Here is a 24093-nt window from a genome sequence, read left to right as displayed (position 1 = left end):
ACAGACAGACAGATAGACAGACAGATAGACAGAGACAGACAGGAGGAGGGGAAGTAGTTACCATTGAGAGGGGTGAGAGGATGTCGCTGGTTGCCACGAGAGGGGGCCGTTCCCCCGACGCGAAGTGCATGTGGTTGACCTCAGGCAGTATCACCACGGCCTTGGTGAACACGGCATCTGGTTCACCCGGCAGTGTCGCCAGCAGCTCTCTGTGTATTTTTATTATTTTTTAAGCACGGCATATAGTTCCAAATATGTGTTTCGTGCGTTTTTAAGTAATGCGGTTTATAACTCGAATTTTATGTAGTTTTTTTTTTTTAATAACTTTCCATATACAGTACCTATAACCCTGTGTTTAGCGCTTTTTTTATAACATGGTGTATGGCTACAATTCTGCGTATAGCGCATTTTTGAAAACCTCACAACATATGGCTCGAATTCCGTGTATTTTTTTTTTTCTTTTACAACATGGAGTATGGCATACCCAGTAGTGAACTATGTTCCAGGAGGAGTGAAACCTGCGAAGTACTTTGTCCTTAGCAGTTTATTTTACATATTTCCCTTAACATTCTTTTCCATTTTATTTATGCAATGTCGTCCACTCTTTAAGCTTGAACGTGGGATTCGGTGCTTCTCGCAAATCACTTTAGTTATGAAAGTCTTGAGTAGGTTCATGCCACTTATCACTTAGCAACAGTAAGTGGGTCTTACTTGTTCATTTGTTATAACTAATCTCTCTTTCCTCCAGTTTACTTACACTAGGGTCCATAACTGATTCTTTTCTTCCCACAGTTCACTTATACTAGAGTCCTTGATTATAACTGATTCTCTCTTTCGTATAGTTCACTTATACTAGGGTCCTTAATTATAACTGTTTCTCTCTTTCCAACAGTTTACTTATACTAGGGTCCTTAATTATAACTGATTCTCTCTTTCCAACAGTTTATTTATGCCAGAGTCATCCATTACAGCCGACTCTCTCCTTCCTATACCTTCTTTGTACCAGAATCATTATCCCAGAATCATTCATTATATCCCCCCCCTCTCTCTCCCTCTCTCTCCCTCTCTCCTACATTATCCTCATTCCAGATTCATCCATTAAAATCGACTCACTATTCCCTACACTTTCTTTACGCTAGAAAACCACGTACTTGAACCTGCCGTGTATGTCCGTCATTCTAGTTAGGCCGTCCAGCTCTCCAGATACGTGCATGACGGGGAGGGAGACAGAGGGTAGGGCTCCATCAGGCAGGTAGGACGCCAGCATGATCCAGCCCAGGACCCCGTTTTGGTGCGACCACTCCTCGTCTTGTAGCACCACGCCTGGGGCAAGATTCAGAAAAAAGATAAATTTCCTGCACTTAACAATGATTATTTTAGCAATGGAAAAGAAAATAGATGCAGAATATTCCCAGGTCTCCAGTTCCTCCTACAGTGAAGAAAATAAATCGCAATTCGGAGAGGAAAATTATCTTTGGTTATTCTTTTTCTGCAATGAGGGCAAGAAAAAGGATGATGCAAAATATTAACGTGTGTCTCATTCTTCTACAAAAACAACCACAAGTTACGACAGGAAATCGACCGTAAATGCGTTCAAGAATCCCTGTCTACTGTACTGAGGGTGGTATTCGTTATTGCTCTGGAGGCCTTCTACAACCTTTTTCTTGACAAGATATTTTGCAGATTGAACTTTCATGCTACTGTTTATTTTGTATATACTGACATAGTTTTTTAATACTGATATAGTTTATAATCTATGCCACAGACGTAAATAATAACGAGCTAAATGCGAAACTAAACTGGTGCCTCCTTAGGGGATGGAAATATTGGCCGACGAAATCAAATTATATCTTTCGTTGGATTTGTACAACACCGAGCACAGTAGTTACAGTCCCACTCATTCCTACCAGAGTTACTAATTCACATATACCTTAGTCTCTGCGGTACGTACTCATACCGGTCATTCATTCACTCATTCACGCCACAGTCATTCACCCACTTACTCATATTAGTCACTGGTTCACTCACTCAGTTTCATTAAATCATACCACACTCACTCCTTTATACCCAATCAAACCACATTCACCCACTCACTCATACCTCAGCCTCTCACACACTCATTTTCTCACTCATACCAAAATCACTCACTCGCTCATACCAGTCATTCATTCACTCATTCATACCACTCTTACCCTCTCACTCACTCATACATACACAGTCATTACTTAATTTGCTTACACTCATTCATTCATTCATACCACAGTCCTCACACCTTTTACTCACTCATACCACAGTCATTCCAGTCGCTCACTCATTCATTCACTCATACCAGTCCTCGCACCCTTACTTATTCATACCACAGTCATTCCAGTCGCACACTCATTCATTCACTCATACCACAGTCCTCACACCCTTACTCACTCATACCACAACCACTCGCTCACTCATTCATTCCACAGTCGCTCCCTCACTCACTCATACCACAGTCACTCCTTCACTCACTCATACCACAGTCATTCACTCATTCAATAGTCACTGCCTCACTCACTCACACCACTCGCACACTCCTACCACAGTCACTCACCAGCCCATTACACTGCTTCAGTACCAAGTTTCAGAGAGATAAGCAAAACATTCTACACACACATACATCACCCCACTGAATGCACGGCGTCTTTTGGAGTTGATATTTGCTCGCCCCAGACGATTTTATTCAGCTTGAGACAAATCGAGTTACAAGGGACACATACTACGTTCACTATCCCCTTCACTAGTAGATCACCCTAAGAAACTGAATAGAATCATCTTATAGGAGATAAAATATGACAAAACATGGCGCCTCCCAGCTGAAATTGCTACCTACCTCTTACCATAAGTTATTCTTTATATTTCCAGGCTATTTCATTAAGCTTAGGGAAGACTTTTCTATCAGGAGGGATTGGTTATATATTTCATTAACCCTCTTTAATACGAGAACACTTTCCTATGGTGCATGAAATCGTCTGGAGGCAGCAAGAATAAACTCTAAATAAACTCTAAATTGGGCGTGTAAAAAACAAAACTACTGTTCTCAGTTCACACTAACTTGGCTTAGAATTGTCATCTCTCCATCTTGAATACTGAACTTTAACTAGAGATTAGAACAGGATGCTAGTCACGAAGAAGAAAGACAGGAAGAATGTAGAGCACCAAACTACGTGAAATAAGCTGCAAAAGGACAAAAATCTTGGCCAGGTTAAGGTGAAAGAGCGATAGTATGTTCTTTAGCACATTTTTAGCCCCTTCAATACAGGACGTACTGTATCTATTTTTATTATTCCAACAACTAAGCGATTATACTGAGCTTAGGAAGAACCTCTAGTACTGAAAGGATTATTGAAGGTTTTATCTAGCCTCTCCAACTTGAAAAAAGAAAATCTGAGGTTAAATTAAGTCAGCGAGTGATAACAAGATTAGAAGACAATGTGTGTCATCGGATCGAAGGGATTAAGTAACTCTTTGTAAATACTGTTAGTCAATTCCCTACGCTGCTTAGAAAGATATAATGCGCTGTTGAAAGTATATGGTGGAGTTAAGAGAAGTACGAATGAGCGAGAGAGAGAGAGAGAGAGAGAGAGAGAGAGAGAGAGAGAGAGAGAGAGAGAGAGAGACAGACAGACAGACAGACAGAGACAGAGACAGAGAGTGCTTGCATTACCTCCCAATGAGTGCCCAGATATTAACACATTGGTGGTGTTCATGCCGGCGTCCCTCATGGCCTGCAGAGTGGCCTCCATATCAGGAAACACTGCTATGGGGTTGGGCAGGTCCAGGGGGAAGGGTCTCACCAGCCCCACCCACAGACGAAGGGGCGAGGCTGCTTGGATCGCCTCGCCTGTCCCAGTGGAGAGAATAATTGAAGCATTGAAAAGGCTGTATCAACTCATAAACTTAGCTCATACAATAATAATAATAATAATAAAAATAGTAGTAGTAGTAGTAGTAGTAGTAGTAGTAGTAACAATAATGTCTGTTAACTTACACCTATTCACTGCTGGACCTTCTCTCGATTAAGCAAACTCGTCTGGTGAATCTAAAAAATAATTCCTTTGTATAGCAGCGGCAGAGAAGGGGTGGCTAGGGAGAGTTTTTGAAGCCTTGGACTGTTTGGATCTCTCACTTGAACTAAAACTTATCTTGATGCTTAAATACAATAGCCTACCCAAATGCACCAACCGCACCGAAAGGGTTGATTCACTAGTAGGTTAGAGAGAGAGAGAGAGAGAGAGAGAGAGAGAAACTACCTTAATCCATTTAAAAACTATCTTAATCTATGGAGAAATCTAATTTAACTCACTTAAATTCTAACTTCACCGATTAAAAAGTAGTAACCCACGAAAAAAGTAAGTAACGTATCCCACTGAAAACCTTTTAGCTCGCTAAAAACAAATAAATAAATAAATAATAACCCACTGAAAACTCAAACAAGTAAGGAAACTAAATTAAATAAATGAATCCGGTGACGTATTATCAAAAATTATTCTGTTTCTTTCAAAGAACTGTAATCTTACTGGAAATGATGTTAAACTGGCAAAGGGATATTGAAGTCTACATCTAACCCTCCAAGTTCGAAAAATCACCTTTAGGATTAATAATATCACATGGTGGTGGTAATGAATAAATATATAATAAGTAACTATAAAGGCACTCAGTGGAGCGCATCTCTCCGACAAAGGCAACGCATTGTCTAAACTACTATTTATAATGGGCTAAGTTTTCTCATAACTGATTAGAACTTCACAAAAAAAAAAAAAAAGGTTTTCCGGATCCAGAATCTGTAATACGATCCGGATCGGTACCAAAAGTTAACCGATTGTTTCCTGGGACATGGGCTATCTACCCACCAAATTTGGTCTAAATCTCTCTTTTAGTTTTTGAGGAATCCTGATAACAGACAAACTAACCAACAAACAAACAAAACAGAGGTGAAAACATCCTCCTCTTGTTGGAAAGAATAAAGTAAATAAAAGTACGCCACTAGTTTGAAGCTATTAACTATTCAGCCATGTGACGGCTAATTCATTTGATTCCTTGCAGCTCCTAACCATTTAACTAGGGATGCACTTTTCGAACGGGAGGAGTTAGACAGTCTTTCAGAATTCCTTCAACACAATATGCTTTTCCTAAGCTGAATGAAATCGTCTGGCTTAGTAAGTACATCAGTGAGTTGTTTACCATCAGCAATACGGTAGTGGTTTTAGAGAGAAGCCGTTTAAGTCACACCTAATCCTCTTTCATGCGCTTTTCAATGATGTGGCTACAGTAGATCCGTTTTAATATTAACGTGTGTGTGTATATATATATATATATATATATATATATATATATATATATATATATATATATATATATATATAATATTATAGAGATAGATAGATAGATAGATTTATATCTATCTTTCTATCTGTCTAACTATATAAAATGTTATATAGATAGATAGATTTATATCAATCTATCTATCTTTATATATATATATATATATATATATATATATATATATATATATATATATATATAATATTATAGAGATAGATAGATACACAGATAGATTTATATCTATCTATCTTTCTATCTGTCTAACTATATAAAATGTTATATAGATAGATAGATTTATATCTATCTATCTATCTATCTATCTATATATATATATATATATATATTGTTACGGAACAGAGAAAGATAATGTACACTTTAAGTGAGAATACTAAAACTCACTACTGTCCCGTTAAGTTCCAGGTTCAAAACAAAAGAGTTAGGTAAAATTACAAGTTAAAGTTTAATGCTCAAACTAACAACAAAACATTCAGGACTCATAAGGATAATGTAATGGCCAAAAACAGGTTAAATATATGGTTAACTGCAATAGCCTCTATTAACATGAAATTAGCAAGAGTAAATTTACCTAAGTCAGCCTTGATAAAATGAAAATACACTGGGTAATGCTCAGTTAATGCAAGTTAAATTATTACAGATACAAAATAATATTAAAACTGATGGACATAAAGATCCCTACATGAATTACAAAAACTTCACTAGGCCTACAAATTAAACTTATGCTATACAGTACAAGAACAAAATGCAACAACACTTATACTCAAATTACACAGCTGCTAGATGGTTGGAGACTTCCTGAGCACTCAATAACAACTGTACAGGGGAGGACAGAGATGTGAACAAAATGAGGAGCAGATCTAAGTGGCAATGATGCAGAGACTGAGCTCATTATATAGGGGCCAGCAGAGCTTGATACAACTTGTAAGAAGGACGCGCAAATGAAGCCACGGGGACAAAGAGTTGACAATCCCGCTCTGAACAACAGAAATGACTTACTCTACTATAACGGTAGAAGGGGGGAACTAAGGCAGAACACGCTCGTGATCAAACATGCAGCATACTGTGCGTTAAAATTACACAAAGGATGATGAAATCATAGGCTATGTAACACCTCCCCACAAAGAAAAAAGAAATTTACAAAGGAAATTTCTTATTACTCTAAAACAATCTGTATATGGCATTACGGAACATGCAAAAGTCTTTCCTAGTGTTACAAAACATGAGATCTCCCTAGCACGTTCAGTCATAGGTACTTGCCAGTATCCCTTTAACAAATCAAACTTACTTATGTACCTAGCCTTTCCGATCTTGTCTATGCAATCTTCCACAGGAGGGAGAGGGTAAGTGTCTGTTTTGGTTATCTGATTAACACGTCTGTAGTCGATGCAAAGCCGCTGTGACCCACCTGACTTAGGGACTAGAGTGATAGGAGAACTCCACTCGCTCTGACAGGGCTCAATCATCTTGTGGTCCAACAGGTAGCCAAGCTCCTTCTGGATGAGAGGAACTTTCACTGGGTTCACACGGTAAGGAGGCAGTTTAATTGGCTTTGCGTCTCCAACATCGACATCATGCATCAACACAGTGGTTCTTCCTGGAGTGGCACGGAACACTTGCGGGTACTCCTGCAGTAATGCCGAAAACTCCTGCCTTTCCTCGGGAGGTAGATGAGAAAGCTTAGTCTGGAGATCATTCAAGATATCAGGATTCTTCCCCAAACTATCACTCAGGCTCATACTGCATGGGAGAGCTTCACTTGCAGACTCGGGTGGAACAGCTACAGTGCAGACTGGATTATTTTCGTCCCGCCTGTGATATAACTTTAGCATGTTGATGTGACATAGTTGCTTGCTCTTTCTACGATCTGGTGTGGCGATGACATAGTTGACATCACTGAGTTTCTTCTCCACGAAATAAGGACCACTAAACTTGGCTTGAAGAGGTTGCCCATGAACTGGTAGCAGAATCAAAACCTGATCTGGCTGAAAGTGGGATAACCTGGACTTCTTATCATACCAAGTCTTCATCTCCTCCTGAGCAGCTCCTAAATTCTCTCGCGCCAGTTGTAAAGCAGTGGACAGCCGTTCTTTGAACTTCATCACATACTCCAGCAGGTTGACGTCATCTTCCTCCGACAGCCAGCATTCCTTGAGTAGCTTAAGGGGTCCTCTTACTTCATGGCCAAACAGTAGTTCAAAGGGTGAGAAGCCCAGTGATTCATTTGGAGATTCTCTTGCGGCAAACACAACGAATGGAAGACCTTTATCCCAGTCTTTCTGATGTTCCAAACAGTATTTCTTGGGCATCGATTTGAGTGTTTGATGATATCTCTCCAACGCTCCTTGGGTCTGGGGATGGTAAGCTGAAGACGTGATCTGGGTGATGCCCAACTCTTTCAGAGACTGCTTGAAAACATTTGACATGAAATTACTTCCTCGGTCTGACTGTACCTCCTTGGGCAGACCAAACTTTGTGAAGAACCCTAGCATTTCCTTAACCACGTTCTTTGCTGAGATATTTCTAAGTGGAATGGCTTCAGGATAACGAGTAGCCATATCAATCGGGGTCAACACATAAGAAAATCCTGAAGAAGTCTCAGGAAGAGGGCCCACAATATCCACCAACACACGGGTGAAAGGCGCCTCAAAAGGAGGAATGGGAACTAGAGGTGCAACCTTTTCGGTCTGATTACACTTCCCCACAACTTGACAGGTGTGACAAGACTTACAATACCAGGAAACATCCCTGAAGATCCCTGGCCAGTAGAAGTGTTTCAAAATGCGTGCCACAGTCTTCCTCACTCCAAGGTGTCCTGCCAAACTGGAATCATGAGCCACTCTAATGATATCCTGCCTACAAACACGAGGGATGACAACTTGATGTACAACCTCCCATTCACAGTCGGCTGATACTGTTGGGGGTCTCCACTTCCTCATAAGTACTCCTGACTTTATATAATAACAAGTAGAAGCACCGGCTGACTCTTCCTCACTGCAAGCAGAGTTAGCTAGACCTTTCAACTCAGGGTCAGCAACCTGCAACTCAACCAACTCTTGACGAGACAAATTATCAACACTACGGGGTACTGCCTCATCTGGTGAGTGGTCCAAATTAGCAAGAAAAGTGTCAGCTAGGATAACATCATCATCATCATTATCCTCTAAATCACCAGTAACTTTAGACTTAGCCCTAGTGACAGCACATGCAGGGAACACATCAGGGACATCACAATCCTGGGTCGCAGCCACTGGCTCACTAGACAACTGAGGAGCTGGACACACTTGACTTCCACCAATATCATTTCCAAGTAAGAAAGTTACACCTGACATTGGGAGTGTCTCAACCAACCCAACCATAACGGAACCATTAACAAAACCAGACTCTAAATTCACTCTGCACAGAGGGACAGAGAAGTAATTATTCCCTACACCTTGTAAGATTACAGTTTCATCAGAGGAATTAACATTAGAGCCTAGAACACTGGTCAGCATAAGGGATTGGCAAGCACCTGTATCACGATATATTTTAACTGATTTCCTGTCATTACTGTCCAGAGGACTGACAAAACCATCAGACAGGAAATTAGCACATGAACTCTTGAGAGTGTCACCCACGTTACTGCTCAAAAGAGGAGCTCCATCATGAGAATTTAAGTTATCCCTCAAAGCAGGTTCAGTTAACTCAGTTAAAGAATTCTGGGAACTCTCAAGAGTGGACACTAGACCAATTGACTGAATATTTAAAGACTCCTTTTTGTTCACATCACGCTGTCTCCTGAAACATCTCTCCGTAGTATGACCAAGCTTACTACAATAAGTACATTTACTTTTCTGAAATCTAGAGGTGAAGCTGGTATTTACTTCCTGAGAAACATCATCCTTATTCTCTTTCCTGTTACCTGTACTCTGAGTAGAGGCAACGTTCTTAATCTTAGCTTTCCCTTTTTCTTTAGAATATCTCTTGTGAGTGAGAACATATTCATCAGCTAAAACTGCAGCATCAGACAAATTATCTATTCTTCTCTCATCAAGATATAGGCTTACATCTTTACTAATACAGCTTTTGAAGTCCTCCAGCAAAATCATCTGCTTAAATTTACCAAAATCAGGATCCACATTCTTAGAATTTAACCACTGCTCTAACAGATCTTCTTTGATTTTTGCATACTCAACATGGGATTGCTTATCTTGCTTGTAAGTTGTCCTAAATTTTACTCTATAAGCTTCAGGAACAAGCTCATAGGCCTTAAGAATCAAGCTCTTAACTACATCATAATTATCAGATTGATCCTGAGGCAAAGATGCATAAGTTACTTGAGCTTTACCGGTGAGAACAGTTTGAAGGAGTACTGGCCAATACTTTTTTGGCCAATTAAAACCTGTAGCTACCCTGTCAAACAACTGAAAATACTTTGTTAAATCAGATTCATTAAAAGGAGGGACAAGTTTAACATTTTTAGCCACATCAAAATCATCAGAGCTAGATGATCCAGTTCCACCTTGTTTCATGCGATACTCATGGTCTGCCTGAATCCTGGCAAGTTCAACTTGTGCCTGAGCCTGTATCTGTGCCTCCTTAACGCGAGCCTCCTGCAGGGCTAGCTGTAACTTAGCTCATTCAATCTGCGTTTGCTCATTTGGAGGAGTTACATTAAACAAGCTTTCATTAATCATGTCAACAATTTGATCTTTAGAATGATGAGAGTGAACTGCAATTCCCAATTGTTGAGCAACAAGCTTAAGTTCATTCTTTGTTCTGTTTTCTACATCCAACACTGTTTGCACATTTGACAAAAAATCCTTGGCTTCATCAAGTGTAGTAATAGTAGACATCATGAATAAATCACAGTCACAAAATATCAAGCAATATCCTTATGATAATATCCTGAATATCCTGATATGAGGTCGCCAAATTTATGTTACGGAACAGAGAAAGATAGTGTACACTTTAAGTGAGAATACTAAAAATCACTACTGTCCCGTAAAGTTCCAGGTTCAAAACAAAAGAGTTAGGTAAAATTACAAGTTAAAGTTTAATGCTCAAACTAACAACAAAACATTCAGGATTGATAAGGATAATGTAATGGCAAAAAACAGGTTAAATATATGGTTAACTGCAATAGCCTCTATTAACATGAAATTAGCAAGAGTAAATTTACCTAAGTCAGCCTTGATAAAATGAAAATACACTGGGTAATGCTCAGTTAATGCAAGATAAATTATTACAGATACAAAATAATATTAAAACTGATGGACATAAAGATCCCTACATGAATTACAAAAACTTCACTAGGCCTACAAATTAAACTTATGTTATACAGTATAAGAACAAAATGCAACAACACTTATACTCAAATTACACAGCTGCTAGATGGTTGGAGACTTCCTGAGCACTCAATAACAACTGTACAGGGGAGGACAGAGATGTGAACAAAATGAGGAGCAGATCTAAGTGGCAATGATGCAGAGACTGAGCTCATTATATAGGGGCCAGCAGAGCTTGATACAACTTGTAAGAAGGACGCGCAAATGAAACCACGGGGACAAAGAGTTGACAATCCCGCTCTGAACAACAGAAATGACTTACTCTACTATAACGGTAGAAGGGGGGAACTGAGGCAGAACACGCTCGTGATCAAACATGCAGCATACTGTGCGTTAAAATTACACAAAGGATGATGAAATCATAGGCTATGTAACAATATATATATATATATATATATATATATATATATATATATATATATATATATATATATATATATATATATATATATATATTTATATGTATATCTATTGCCAGACGCCTCAATCCCGTTTGGGGTGGCCACAAACAAATCGCCTCCAAGTCGCCCTGTCCCCCGCCATTTCACTGCCTTGCTCCCAACTCACACACCCCTCTCTCATATACCTCTCCCCCCCATCCCTCCATCTCATCCTCGGCCTCCCTCTCCCTCTTCCCCCCTCCACCTCACTCACATACACTCTCTTCATCAGTCTTTCACCATCCATCCTCTCAACATGGCCCAAACTACCTCAGTGTGTTCCTCATAACGCTTCCTATCACATCCACATCCACACCACAACGCTCCTTTATATCCTCATTCGTCAGCCTGTCTCTCCATGTGATTCCACAGGCTCCTCTTAAATAACTCATTTCCACTGCTCTCACTCTTGACTTTTGTCCTTCCAACAACGTGCAAGCTTCACTTCCATACGTTAGAGTTGGTATCACAATACTGTCATGTAGTAACTTTCACTTCCATGCTCACTTCCCTGTTTCTTATCACTGCTTTCAAAGAACCAGCAACCTTTCTTCCCTGCTGTACCCTTTCAAGCACTTCACCCTCCAAACCTCCATCCTTACTCATCACACTGCCCAAGTACTTAAACGTACTCACATTTTCCAATTCCTCACCATCCAACCTCGCTGTACATTCACTGACTTCACCTCTCTCAAAGACCATCACTTTACTCTTCCCTACATTCACCTTTAGATTCCGTTTCTTACACACTCTCTCAAACTCATCCACTAAGCCTTGCAGCTCCCCTTCGTCTTCACTCAACAACACAGTATCATCTGCAAACAACAGTACAGGGAGTTTCCAAACACTATCCTCTCTCACCAGGGCCACTCCAACATCCACTACCCTACCTTGTACCTCTTTTATTACCCCATCCATGTACAGATTGAACAACCATTTAGACATGACACATCCCTGTTTCAACCCAACTTTCAAAGAGAAAAATTCACTTAGTTCACCATTCACACGCACTGCACCCTTGGCACCATCGTACATACTCTTCACAGCATTCAACAACTTCCCATCTACTCCATATATTCTTAACACTTTCCACAATCCTTGTCTATCCACCCTGTCATATGCTTTCTCCAAATCCATGAAAGCCGCATACAACTTGTCTCTCTTCTCTAAAGACTTTTCCACTAAAGATCTAAGAATGAATATCTGATCTACACAACCTCTTCCCTTTGTAAAGCCTCCCTGTTCTTCTCCAACTAATTTCTCTGTTCTTTCTCTAACTCTGTCAATAAGTATCGTACCATACACTTTTCCTATTATATAAGAAGAAAAATGCCCCTATGATTACCACACACTTCTTTTTCCCCTTTTCCTTTGTACAAGGGAATAATTATACCTGACTTCCAATCCTCCGAGACTCTACCTTCCTCCCAGGCCAATCTGCACATCTTCCACATCCATTCTACTACTATCTCTCCCCCATGCTTCAGCATATCACCACACACTCCATCAATTCCTGGGGCTTTCCCCAATTTAACTTTCTTCATTGCTTCCAGAACTTCTCTCCAACTGATTTCTTCCTGTCTTCTCACCTCCTTCCTTCTCCCAGCCATTCCCCGGCCACTTATACTCGCATTACTTCCATCCTCTATGTTCAACAATTCCTTAAAGTGTTCTCTCCATCTGCTCACTTTTTCTCCCTTCTCCACTAGTAATCTACCATTTTTATCTTTCACTCCCCTACTAACTTCACTTCCACCCTGTCTAACTCTTTTCACCTCTTTCCAGAACATTTTCTTAAAGTCTCTCCACTTTACACTCAAATTCCTTCCAAATTCCTCATCCACTCTCTTCTTACTCTCTCTTACTAATCTTTTCACCTCTCTCTTTCTTTCTACATATAACTCTCTCTTCCACCTCTCAACTTCTTCCATGCCCCTATTTTTCATCCATTCATTGTATGCTTTCTTCTTTTGTGCCACAGCCTGTCTCACCTCTTCATTCCACCACGCTTTTCCTTGCACCCCCCTCCGTCTTCTCTTCCTTCCACTCACCACATCACATGCTGCACATATTTCTTCTGTAAATATCCTACACACATCTTCCACGTCTCCCATCTGCTCCAATTCATATTTGCCCAATCGTTCCTCCACTTCTCTCTTATACTCTGCCTTTTTCTCATCCTCTTGTAACCTTTCCACTCTCCTTGCAACTACTCCTTCCTCTCGTCTTTCCCTTCTTCTATTCCTCCATCTTAAATTGAATCCTACTTCCGGCCACCACCAAATAGTGGTCAGAAAGTCCACTCCCCCAACCCCTATAAGCTCTTGCATCCATTACACATCTTCACATCCTTTCATCCACACACACATAATCAATCATTGCCTTCCTTTCATTCAGTTCACCACCCACCCTTCTCATCACTCGCCATGTATACCTGTGGATCATTTTATGCCTGAAGAGGGTATTGGCTATCACCAACCCCCTCCCAGCACAAATGTCCACTAACGCACTCCCATCCTCATCTATCTCAGCAGGCACACCCCACTCACCAACTATTTCATCCACCTTCACATTCCCAACTTTACCATTCATATCACCGATCAAAAACACTCTCTCATTCCTTTCCAAACTTTTCCATGCACACTTCTACATTTGTCCAGAACTCTTCTCTCACTCTTCTAGCACGATATTGCGTTGGCGCATACACACACTCAATCGCCCACATTTGTATTCCAACTTTCAACTTTACCCACATAATCCTTGACCCAACTTATCCATACTGTCTTATGCTCTTCTTCCATCTTTTACTCACAACTATACATACTCCTTCCTTTGCCCTCTCATTCTCACCTACTCCTGCACATATACCCCATCCATACTCCCATTCTCTCACACTTTCTCCTCTCCATTTTGTTTCAGTTATTCCACATACATCCACTTTCGCACTCTCAAGCACCTGGACAATCTCTCTCTCTTTCACCTCATCATTCGCTCCCCTTACATTTTTCCACATTCCACGATATATATATATATATATATATATATATATATATATATATATATATATATATATATATATATTGCCAGATGCCTCAATCCCGTTTGGGGTGGCCACAAACAAATCGCCTCCAAGTCGCCCTGTCCCCCGCCATTTCACTCCCCTGCTCCCAACTCACGCCCCCCTCTCTCATATACGTCTCCACCCCATCCCTCCATCTCATCCTCGGCCTCCCCCTCCCTCTTTCCCCCTGCACCTCACTCACATACACTCTCTTCGTCAGTCTTTCACCCTCCATCCTCTCCACATGGCCAAACCACCTCAGTGTGTTCCTCATAACGCTTCCTATCACATCCACATCAACACCACAACGCTCCTTTATATCATCATTTGTCAGCCTGTCTCTCCATATGACTCCACAGGCTCCTCTTAAATAACTCATTTCTACTGCTCTCACTCTTGACTTGTGTCCTTCCAACAACGTCCAAGCTTCACTTCCGTACGTTAGAGTTGGTATCACAATACTGTCATGTAGTAACTTTTTCACTTCCATGCTCACTTCCCTGTTTCTTTTCACTGCTTTCAAAGAACCAGCAACCTTTCTTCCCTGCTGTACCCTTTCAAGCACTTCACCTTTCAAACCTCCATCCTTACTCATCACACTACCCAAGTACTTAAACGTACTCACATTTTCCAATTCCTCACCATCCAACCTCGCTATACATTCACTGACTTCACCTCTCTCAAAGACCATCACTTTACTCTTTCCTACATTCACCTTTAGGTTCCGTTTCTTACACACTCTCTCAAACTCATCCACCAAGCCTTGCATCTCCCCTTCGTCTTTACTCAACAACACAGTATCATCTGCAAACAACAGTACAGGGAGTTTCCAAACACTATCCTCTCTCACCAGGGCCACTCCAACATCCACTACCCTACCTTGTACCTCTTTTATTACCCCATCCATGTACAGATTGAACAACCATGGAGACATGACACATCCCTGTTTCAACCCAACTTTCAAAGAGAAAAATTCACTTAGTTCACCATCCACACGCACTGCAGCCTTCGCACCATCGTACATACTCTTCACAGCATTCAACAACTTCCCATCTACTCCATATATTCTTAACACTTTCCACAATCCTAGTCTATCCACCCTGTCATATGCTTTCTCCAAATCCATGAAAGCCGAATACAACTTCTTTCCCTTCTCTAGAAACTTTTCCACTAAAGATCTGAGAATGAATATCTGATATACACAACCTCTTCCCTTCCTAAAGCCTCCCTGTTCTTCTCCAACTAATTTCTCTGTTCTTTCTCTAACTCTGTCAATAAGTATCCTACCATACACTTTTCCTATTATACTAAGAAGACAAATGCCCCTATGATTACCACACACTTCTTTTTCCCCTTTTTCTCTGTACAAGGGAATAATTATACCTTGCTTCCAATCCTCCGGGACTCTACCTTCCTCCCAGGCCAATCTGCACATCTTCCACATCCATTCTACTACTATCTCTCCCCCATGCTTCAGCATTTCACCACACATTCCATCAATTCCTGGGGCTTTCCCTGATTTAACTTTCTTCATTGCTTCCACAACTTTTATCCTACTGATTTCTTCCTGTCTTCTCACCTCCCTCCTTCTCCCAGCCATTCCCCACCCACTTATACTCGCATTACTTCCATCTTCTACATTCAACAATTCCTTAAAGTGTTCTCTCCATCAGCTCACTTTTTCTCCCTTCTCCACTAGTAAGCTACCATTTTTATCTTTCACTCCCCTGCTAACTTCACTTCCACCCTGTCTTACTCTTTTCACCTCTCTCCAGAACATTTTCTTACAGTCCCTCCACTTTACACTCAAATTCCTTCCAAATTCCTCATCCACTCTCTTCTTCCTCTCTCTTACTAATCTTTTCACCTCTCTTTCTTTCTACATATAACTCTCTCTTCCGCCTCTGAACCTCTTCCACGCCCCTATTTCTTATCCATTCATTGTATGCTTTCTTCTTTTGTGCCACAGCCCGTTTCACCTCTTCAGTCCACCACGCTGTTCCTTGCACCCCCCTCCGTCTTCTCTTCCTTCGACACACCACATCACATGCTGCACATATTTCTTCTGTAAATATTCTACACACACCTTCCACGTCCCCCATCTGCTCCAATTCATATTTGCCCAATCGTTCCTCCACTTCTCTCTTATACTCTGCCTTTTCTCATCCTCTTGTAACCTTTCCACTCTCCTTGTAACTACTCCTTCCTCTCGTCTTTCCCTTCTTCTATTCCTCCATCTTACTTGAACTTTAATTCTGGCCACCACCAAGTAGTGGTCAGAAAGTCCACTCCCCCAACCTCTATAAACTCTTGCATCCAATATACATCTTCGCATCCTTTCATATATATATATATATATATATATATATATATATATATATATATATACATTTGTTAGTGAGCCCAGAAGTACAGCAGTGTGTGCCTGAATGGAAGGAGGTGTCACCGAAACAGATATGGGTGAAAGCGAAATTTGAACGTGAGTTGTGCTTATTTGTGAGCGCATATGGGCCTGGAAGTGGTGGGGATGAAGAAGAGAGGGAGGTCTTTCTGGAATGATGTTGATGAGTGTCTGCAGAGTTATGGAGCGAATGTGAATGTGGTAATGATTGGAGATCTGAATGTTAGAGTGGGAAATGTGGCAGTTGAAGGTGTAGTTCGTATGCATGGTGTGCCTGGAAGAAATGAAAATGGGGAACGAATGACAGAGATGTGCGTTGAGCGAGAGATGATGATTGGAAATACCTTGTTTGAGAGGAAAGATATTTATAAGTATACATGGGTGAGACAGGAGGGTGGAAGGCTTGTTGATATAGCATTGATGGACTATTTGGTTGTGTCCAGGAATGCAATAGGAAGATTTCTGGGTGTGGAAGTTTTGAGAGGGGAGGGAAAGTTGACAGTAGGTAAGAGATGGGTGAGAGCTAGGAGATTTAGGTGTGGCAGGGAGGTTTTGAAAGTGAGTGAGTTGGATAAAAGAAAGAATATGATAGAGTATCAGGAGAAATTGAAAGATGAGTGGAAAGCAGTGAAAGATCAGGAGAATGGCAGTGTGGGAGAGGAGTGGCAGTTGTTTAAGAGTGCTGTGGTGGGGCATGCGGAAGAGGTGTGTGGTGTGAGACGAGTGGGTGGTGGTGTAAGAAAGGGAAGTGAATGGTGCTGCGAGAAAGTAAGTATGGCCGTGACTGAGAAGAGACGTGCATATGAAGTGTGGCTGCAGAGGAAGGACGAGGTGTCATATGAGAGGTATAAGGGAAAGAGGAATTGGGCGAGAAGGGCTGTGCATGATGCTAAAGTGGCAACAGATGAGAGGTGGGGTAGGCGATTGACTGAGAATTTTCAACAGAATAAGAACAAGTTTTGGAAGGAGGTGAAAAGGATGCGAAAGGGAGAGTCTGGGAAGGAAGAGCGAGCAAAAGCATAGGATGGAAGAATGTTGAGATGGATGCAGTAAGGAAGAGATGGGCGGAGTATATTAAGTGTAGAAGAGGAAAGGGAGGCTCAGATTGTGGCAGATGGAAGGGTGCAAGGAATAAATGAATTGGGAGAGTTGAATGATTTTTTGATCAAGATGGAGGAAGTGCAGGAGGCAGTAAAGGAGAGGAAAACAGTGAAAGCTGCAGGTAGGGATGGGTTTGCTGTGGAATGCCTGAAAGGTGGTGAGGTGACTATTGTTGACTGGTTAGTAAGCTTGTTGAATGTGTGCTTTGTGCAAGGTATGGTGCCAAATGACTGGGCAGGTATTTTGGTCCCGTTGTATAAAGGTAAGGGTGATAGGTATGAATTTACTAGCTTTAGGGGTTTAAGTCTGTTGAGTGTTGTAGGTAAGGTGTACGGTAGAGTGTTAATTAAGAGAGTTAGAGAGGGTACAGAGGGAGTGATTGCTGATGAGCAATGTGGCTTTAGGAGAGGGATCGGATGCGTGGATCAGGTGTGTGCTGTGAGACAGGTGTATGAAAAGTATCAAGCGAAAGGAAAGGATGTATTTTGGGCGTTCATGCATGCAAAGAAAACGTATGATAGAATTGATAGTGAGGCTTTGTGGACTGTTTTAAGATTGTATGGACTTGAGTGTAGGTTATTAGAAGCAGTGAAAAGCTTTTAAGTAAATAGTAGAGCGTGTGTAAGAGTGGGAAATACTGTGAGTGATTGGTTTCCCATGAGAGTGGGGCTGCGGCAGGGATGTGTAATGTCGCCTTGGTTGTTTAATATTTATGTGGATGGTGTTGTAAGGGAGGTGAATGTAATAGTTTTAGGTGGAGGTCTGAGTCTGGTGAATGTTGGTGGTAGAGAGTGGAATCTGAAGCAGCTGCTGTTTGCGGATGATACTGACCTGGTGGCTGATGCAGAGGAGAGATTGAGACAGTTGGTAGAGGAGTCTGGAAGGGTGTGTGAAAGGTGGAAATTGAAAGTAAATGAGAATAAGAGTAAAGTGATGAAGTGTATGAGGTTGGTAGATGGTAGGAGGATGAATATAGTTTTGAATGGTGAGCTGCCTGAGGAGGTTGAGTGTTTTTAGTATTTTGGGTCACATGTTGCTGTGGATGGAAGAATAGATGCAGAAGTGAAGTTTAGAATGAATGAAGCAGGAAAAGTGCTAGGAGGAATGAAAAAAGTGTTTAGATGTCGTTCAATAGAATAGATGTAAAGAGAAGGATGTATGAGGGTGTTGTAGTACCGACTGCATTATATGGGGCTGAAACATGGAATATGAGTGTAGCAGAGGAGAAAAGTTTGAATGTAATGGAGATAAGGTGTCTGAGGAGCATGTATGGAGCGACATGTATTGATCGAGTGAAAAATGATGAAGTGTGAAGGAGAACCGGAGTTGTTCAGGAGATGGCTGGTCGAGTTGAGCAGAGGGTGTTACGATGATTTGGGCATATGGAGAAAATGGATAATGAGCGATTGGTGAAAAAGATAAGATCTGATGTGAGAGGTGTAAGGTTGAGAGGAAGACCACGAATAGGATTGATGGACAACGTGAAGAGAACACTGGATGCGAGATGGATGTCTGTTGAGCAAGGAAGAGTGGCTGTGCGTGACAGAAATGAATGGAGAAAAATTGTGAATGAATAAATGATGACGCAGCCCTGAGGGGATATTCTCCCTCATTTTGTCTGATCAGCTGATCAGGTCATGTGTGGGTAAGGGGACGGGTCCATTATGATGTGGCAGGGGTAAACCAGCTCTGCTGTCGGGCCCTGCTGCGGATGTCACTGATTACACAGCGCAGTTGACCATTGTGTAGTGTGGTGCGGTGAGGATCTGTCCCTTCTCTCCTTTGGGGCTAAGATGCGAATGAATATGTTTGAGTGGATGAGTACATTGGGAGTGTGTCGTCCTGTCTCGGCTACCTCCCTTTCCTTGGGGGAAGCAGCCTAGGTATATATATATATATATATATATATATATATATATATATATATATATATATATATATATATATATATATATATATATATATTTCTTTATGCGAGGAAGAAGGAACCAAAGGCCATGAGCCTGCAGTAACAGTTCCCTCCAAGAGAAAACAAAATACAATAGAGAGCCAATTTCAAGATCCGATCATTTTGAGATGCCTGGACACACTGTGTTTGAAAGACTGGAGATATATATATATATATATATATATATATATATATATATAGATAGATAGATAGATAGATAGATAGATATAGATAAATAGATTGATAGATAGATAGATAGATACAGTATTTATATATATTATTTTCAGACAAGACGGAGTTGGTGCTCAGTTTGATGCTTCTTGGCTTTTTTCAACACTATGGAAACGAATTTTGGGGAAAATAGCTTAAGTTAAGCGATCACTTTTACATAAGCTTTCCTGTACTGTATGCAGATTTACTCTAGCATTAGTAGTTCCCTAAATAACATGGTTCTGTCGCTCAGTTTGGCTATTATTCTAGCAATAGCGTGGCGAACATCTGAGAAAAATTACTTAAATAGCATCTGTTACCGTTTCATAAACTTTCCAGCAGTTCGTCGTTGCAATACCATTTTCCCAAATATCACTGTTTTGGTGCTGTGGTCTATGTTAGTATCTATCTCTTAATGTCTGAGCGAGCTAAGCGAACGAGAACTAAAATATGTTATTAGCCATAGTCTTAGTCCACTACCGTTATGAAGTGCAATTTTGTGTGGATCATTCGGCTTGCATGGTGATGCTCAGAACATCTAAAGCTTTTATTATGAGCAGATGGATGTGTGGCCCATTTCTGCTGAGCCCTGTATTGACAGTTTTCCTGATTTTGTATTATTTTGATCTTAATTTCAGATCCTTTCTACTCCATGTATGTGGGAAAGTTTGTTCAGATGATGATGATGTCAGGGAGTTACCAAGGGACTGTATTACTGTCCATTAAAAAAATATATATGTAGTCAGTGAATTGTTGTAGTAGGCTACAGCAGACTTGTTAAGCATATTACAGTAGTGGCAGTCATTAAGTTTGAGTGGGTAGTAATACTAATCATTAAAAAAAATCCACTACTACTACTACTGTTATTACCACTACTACCACTCAATTTTTACACCTATCAACCCGACAAAATATTCCACAGGTATACCCACTAACGTTTAATAATATTCAGCTTAATCTTGCATCATCCTTGAACCTGCTTGGGGTTTCATTTACTCGAGACTTATCTTGGAAAGATCATGTTACATCTCTTGTAAAATCTGCTTCCAAGAGATTAGGTGTGCTAAGCCGACTCCGTTCCTTCTTTACTCCAGCACAATTGTTGACTCTATACAGGGGTTTTATCCGCCCCTATGTGGAGTACAACTCTCATGTGTGGGCAGGCTCCCCACATACAGCTCTTCTCAATAGGGTGGAGTCAAAGGCTTTTCGTTTCATTAACTATCCTCCTCTTACTGACTCCCTTCAACCTCTGTCTCTTCGCCGCACTGTTGCATCTTTGTCTTTTTTCTATCGCAACTTCAATGGTCACTGCTCCTCTGAACTGTCTGCATGCATTCCTCCACCTCTACAACAGGCACGTAGCACCCGTCTAGCAGCAAACTCTCATCCCTTTTCTGTTCAGCTCTCTAATGCAAGAGTTAACCGTTACTCCCAGTCCTTCATTCATGCAACAGGTCAACTCTGGAACTGTCTCTCTCTGTCTGTATTTCCTGCTTCCTATGATCTCCAGTCTTTCAAACGCAGTGTGTCCAGGCATCTCGAAATGATCGGATCTTGAATTTGGCTCTCTCTTGTATTTTGGTTTTCTCTTGGAAGGAACAATACTGTAATAGCGGGCCCACGGCCTTTGGTTCCTTCTTCCTCGCATAAAAAAAAAAAAAATACTATTACTCCTCCTCCTCCTCTTACTGCTACTACTACTATTACCGTTACTACCACCACCACTACTACTATTACTACTAATACTACTACTACTTCTACCACTCCTACTACTACGACTACAGAAAAGTTACCTTGTGGCTGCTGTTCATTAAAAATATACTACAACTACTTCTACTGTTACTGCTATTTCTACTCCTACTACGACTACTGCTACTACTACTGTTACTAGTACTATTATTACTCCTACTACTATTATCATAATACCACTGCTACTACTTCTACTACACTAAAGTTACCTAGCGACTGGTAGTACTGTCCGTTGATGTAGGCTCCTGGCACTATGAGTAAGGCTGCCTCCACCCCATCCTGCACAATGGGAGGCAGGATTATAGGCTCCTCAGCGCGCGGTACTGCACTTACACCTCCACACACCGCCACTACCCACGACACCAACGCCACAACGCCAGTCAGATGTGTGTAGGGCCTCATGTCTCTTCAGAGCAGCGGTGCACAGTCACACAAACTGAAATATGTAGCGAGATTATGTAGGAATATGTGCTAAGATTTTGTACCAATATGCAGCAAGAATATGTAGCAATATGGATCGATAGTATGTTGGAGTACACAGGAAGAATATGTGGAAATATGCAGCAGTATAGAGCGAGAATAAGTTGAAATATGTGGCTGGAAGATTAAGGAAGACGAGCAAGAATATGTTGGAATATGTAGCAATATGGAGCAAGAATTTATCAGCAAGGTGTAGGAATATGAAGTGAGAATATATGTACAATGTTTAGCAAGAGAAAGCAGTGAAAAATTGTCCAAAACATGTAAGATTATGTAGCAAGAAAAATCAGAAAGAATATTTAGCAACAGGTATTAAGAATATGCAGCAATATTGTAAAGGATGAATATCTTGTAAGAATATTTACAAACTATGTAACAGGAATGTGTAGCAAAATAATCAGCGCGAATATTTAGCAGGAACATGCAGCAAGAACATGTGAAAAAAAATTTGGTAATAAGAATATGTAGCTTATTGCTCCAGTGCACATAGTGAGAGGGGGTTTTGTGCTTCGTGCGGTTTGTTTATCTGTCTGTCCTCCATCCTTTCAGTCTGTTTGTCTGTCTATCTGTCTGTTAGCAAGATAATGGAAAAGATATTGAATGGTACTGCGACAAATATGGAATCATGACTGACGATAATCAGAGGTTTAAGTGATTAAATTTTGGCTAAAAAAGGCACAAGCCATAAACCAAGGGAGAGGTCAACTTTAGCAGTTTTGATTCGATTTAAACCAAACTTGCTGGAAGGGGTGAGAGTCAAGTAAGGATTAAGTGATTCTATTTTGGGAAAATCCAGTCAAAAGTAAAGGTCACAGGGCAAGGTCAATGATCAGGCTTTTAACTCATTGAGATTTCATTGAACTGGAATAAAATTGGTGTAAGTGTTTGTCAGTCAAGAAAAAACGTGATTCAACTTTGAGAACAGCATGTCAAAGGCCAAGATCACGAGGCAAGGTCAGCTTAAACACATATGATCCAGTATGGACCAAAGTTAGAGGAAGGGGTGAAGGTCAGGCAAGGATGAAGCAATTTAAGAAGAATCGCTCCAAGGTCAAGGTCACAAGACAGGGTCAAATAATCGGCCTTAAGTGATTGTAAGACACAGATGTTGGACTGTCCGATTGCTCGTTCTTGTTTTAGGATATGACCCGTTCTTACCCTCAAGTATGATTCTGAGGGCATATCAGATTGTTATATGAAGTTAATATCTTCACTTGTCTCTGTTCACATACCATTTTAACTGGTGATCGTGCTGAAAATACGATGGATGCACGTTGTATTAAAGGAGAAGGCTGAGTCGACAGGATCAGCCTTAAGCTTTTTTTTATGCATGTTACCAACAAAATTAAATAAATTAGTTGGATGATGTTTGCGCATGAAGTAGCAGTTAGATTTCGTAGGGAAGGAAAATGTGTGAATGATTATGTGGCCCGTTTCGCTAAGCAAGCTGTTTTATAGATTTCTTACTGTCATGTGTTATTTTTTTCTTGTTTATGGATCTTACCTCACTCTGTCTTTTTAGTGGAAACCAGGCTTGGTATAGCAATATAATGCTACATAAAAACTATATGGAAGTATAACGTTTCGCTGAGCAAGCTGTTTTATAGATCTCTTACTGTCATGTGTTATTTTTTTCTTGTTTATGGATCTTACCTCACTCTGTCTTTTTGGTGGGAACCAGGCTTGGTATAGCAATATAATGCTACATAAAAACTATATGGAAGTATAACATAAATAAATTACAGAAACCTAAAGTGAATAATAAAGTTTTATATGTAGATTATACAGTATAAGTAAGAGTTGCTACACAGCTGCTGACCCTCTTCAACCAATGATGTCTTTTACTAATAAATTCTTGCTGTCTCCAGACGATTATATTCAGATATGAGGAGATTTTTTGTACCAAAGGGGTAAATGAGCTCCACACCTAATCTTTCATATTTAAAAGTCTCTCCTGATCTGTACAGTAGTTAAATATATAAAGATTAGAAAAAAGGGCAGAG

The 24093-nt window shown here is 40.6% G+C and overlaps 1 protein-coding gene across 1 annotated transcript in view; it reads right to left on the bottom strand.

The window, feature by feature from the left end:
* LOC145416695 (uncharacterized) overlaps nt 1–22012 on the bottom strand; it is a 48552-nt gene extending 26540 nt beyond the window's left edge. The window contains exons 1-4 of the mRNA XM_080285632.1: nt 21820–22012; nt 3698–3874; nt 1152–1323; nt 62–209 (exon numbers count right to left, since the gene is read on the bottom strand). Of these exons, the coding sequence (XP_080141758.1) occupies nt 62–209; nt 1152–1323; nt 3698–3874; nt 21820–22012 (690 nt within the window). The remainder of the gene's footprint in view (nt 1–61; nt 210–1151; nt 1324–3697; nt 3875–21819) is intronic.
* Nucleotides 22013–24093: the final 2081 nt, after the last annotated feature.

Source organism: Coenobita brevimanus, chromosome 107 (assembly GCF_032717465.1).
Source record: "Coenobita brevimanus isolate Jiangsu-jjx chromosome 107, ASM3271746v2, whole genome shotgun sequence".
Taxonomy (NCBI): domain Eukaryota; kingdom Metazoa; phylum Arthropoda; class Malacostraca; order Decapoda; family Coenobitidae; genus Coenobita; species Coenobita brevimanus.
Note: the sequence above shows the minus strand (reverse complement) of the source record. Positions and strands in the feature narration are given on the sequence as shown.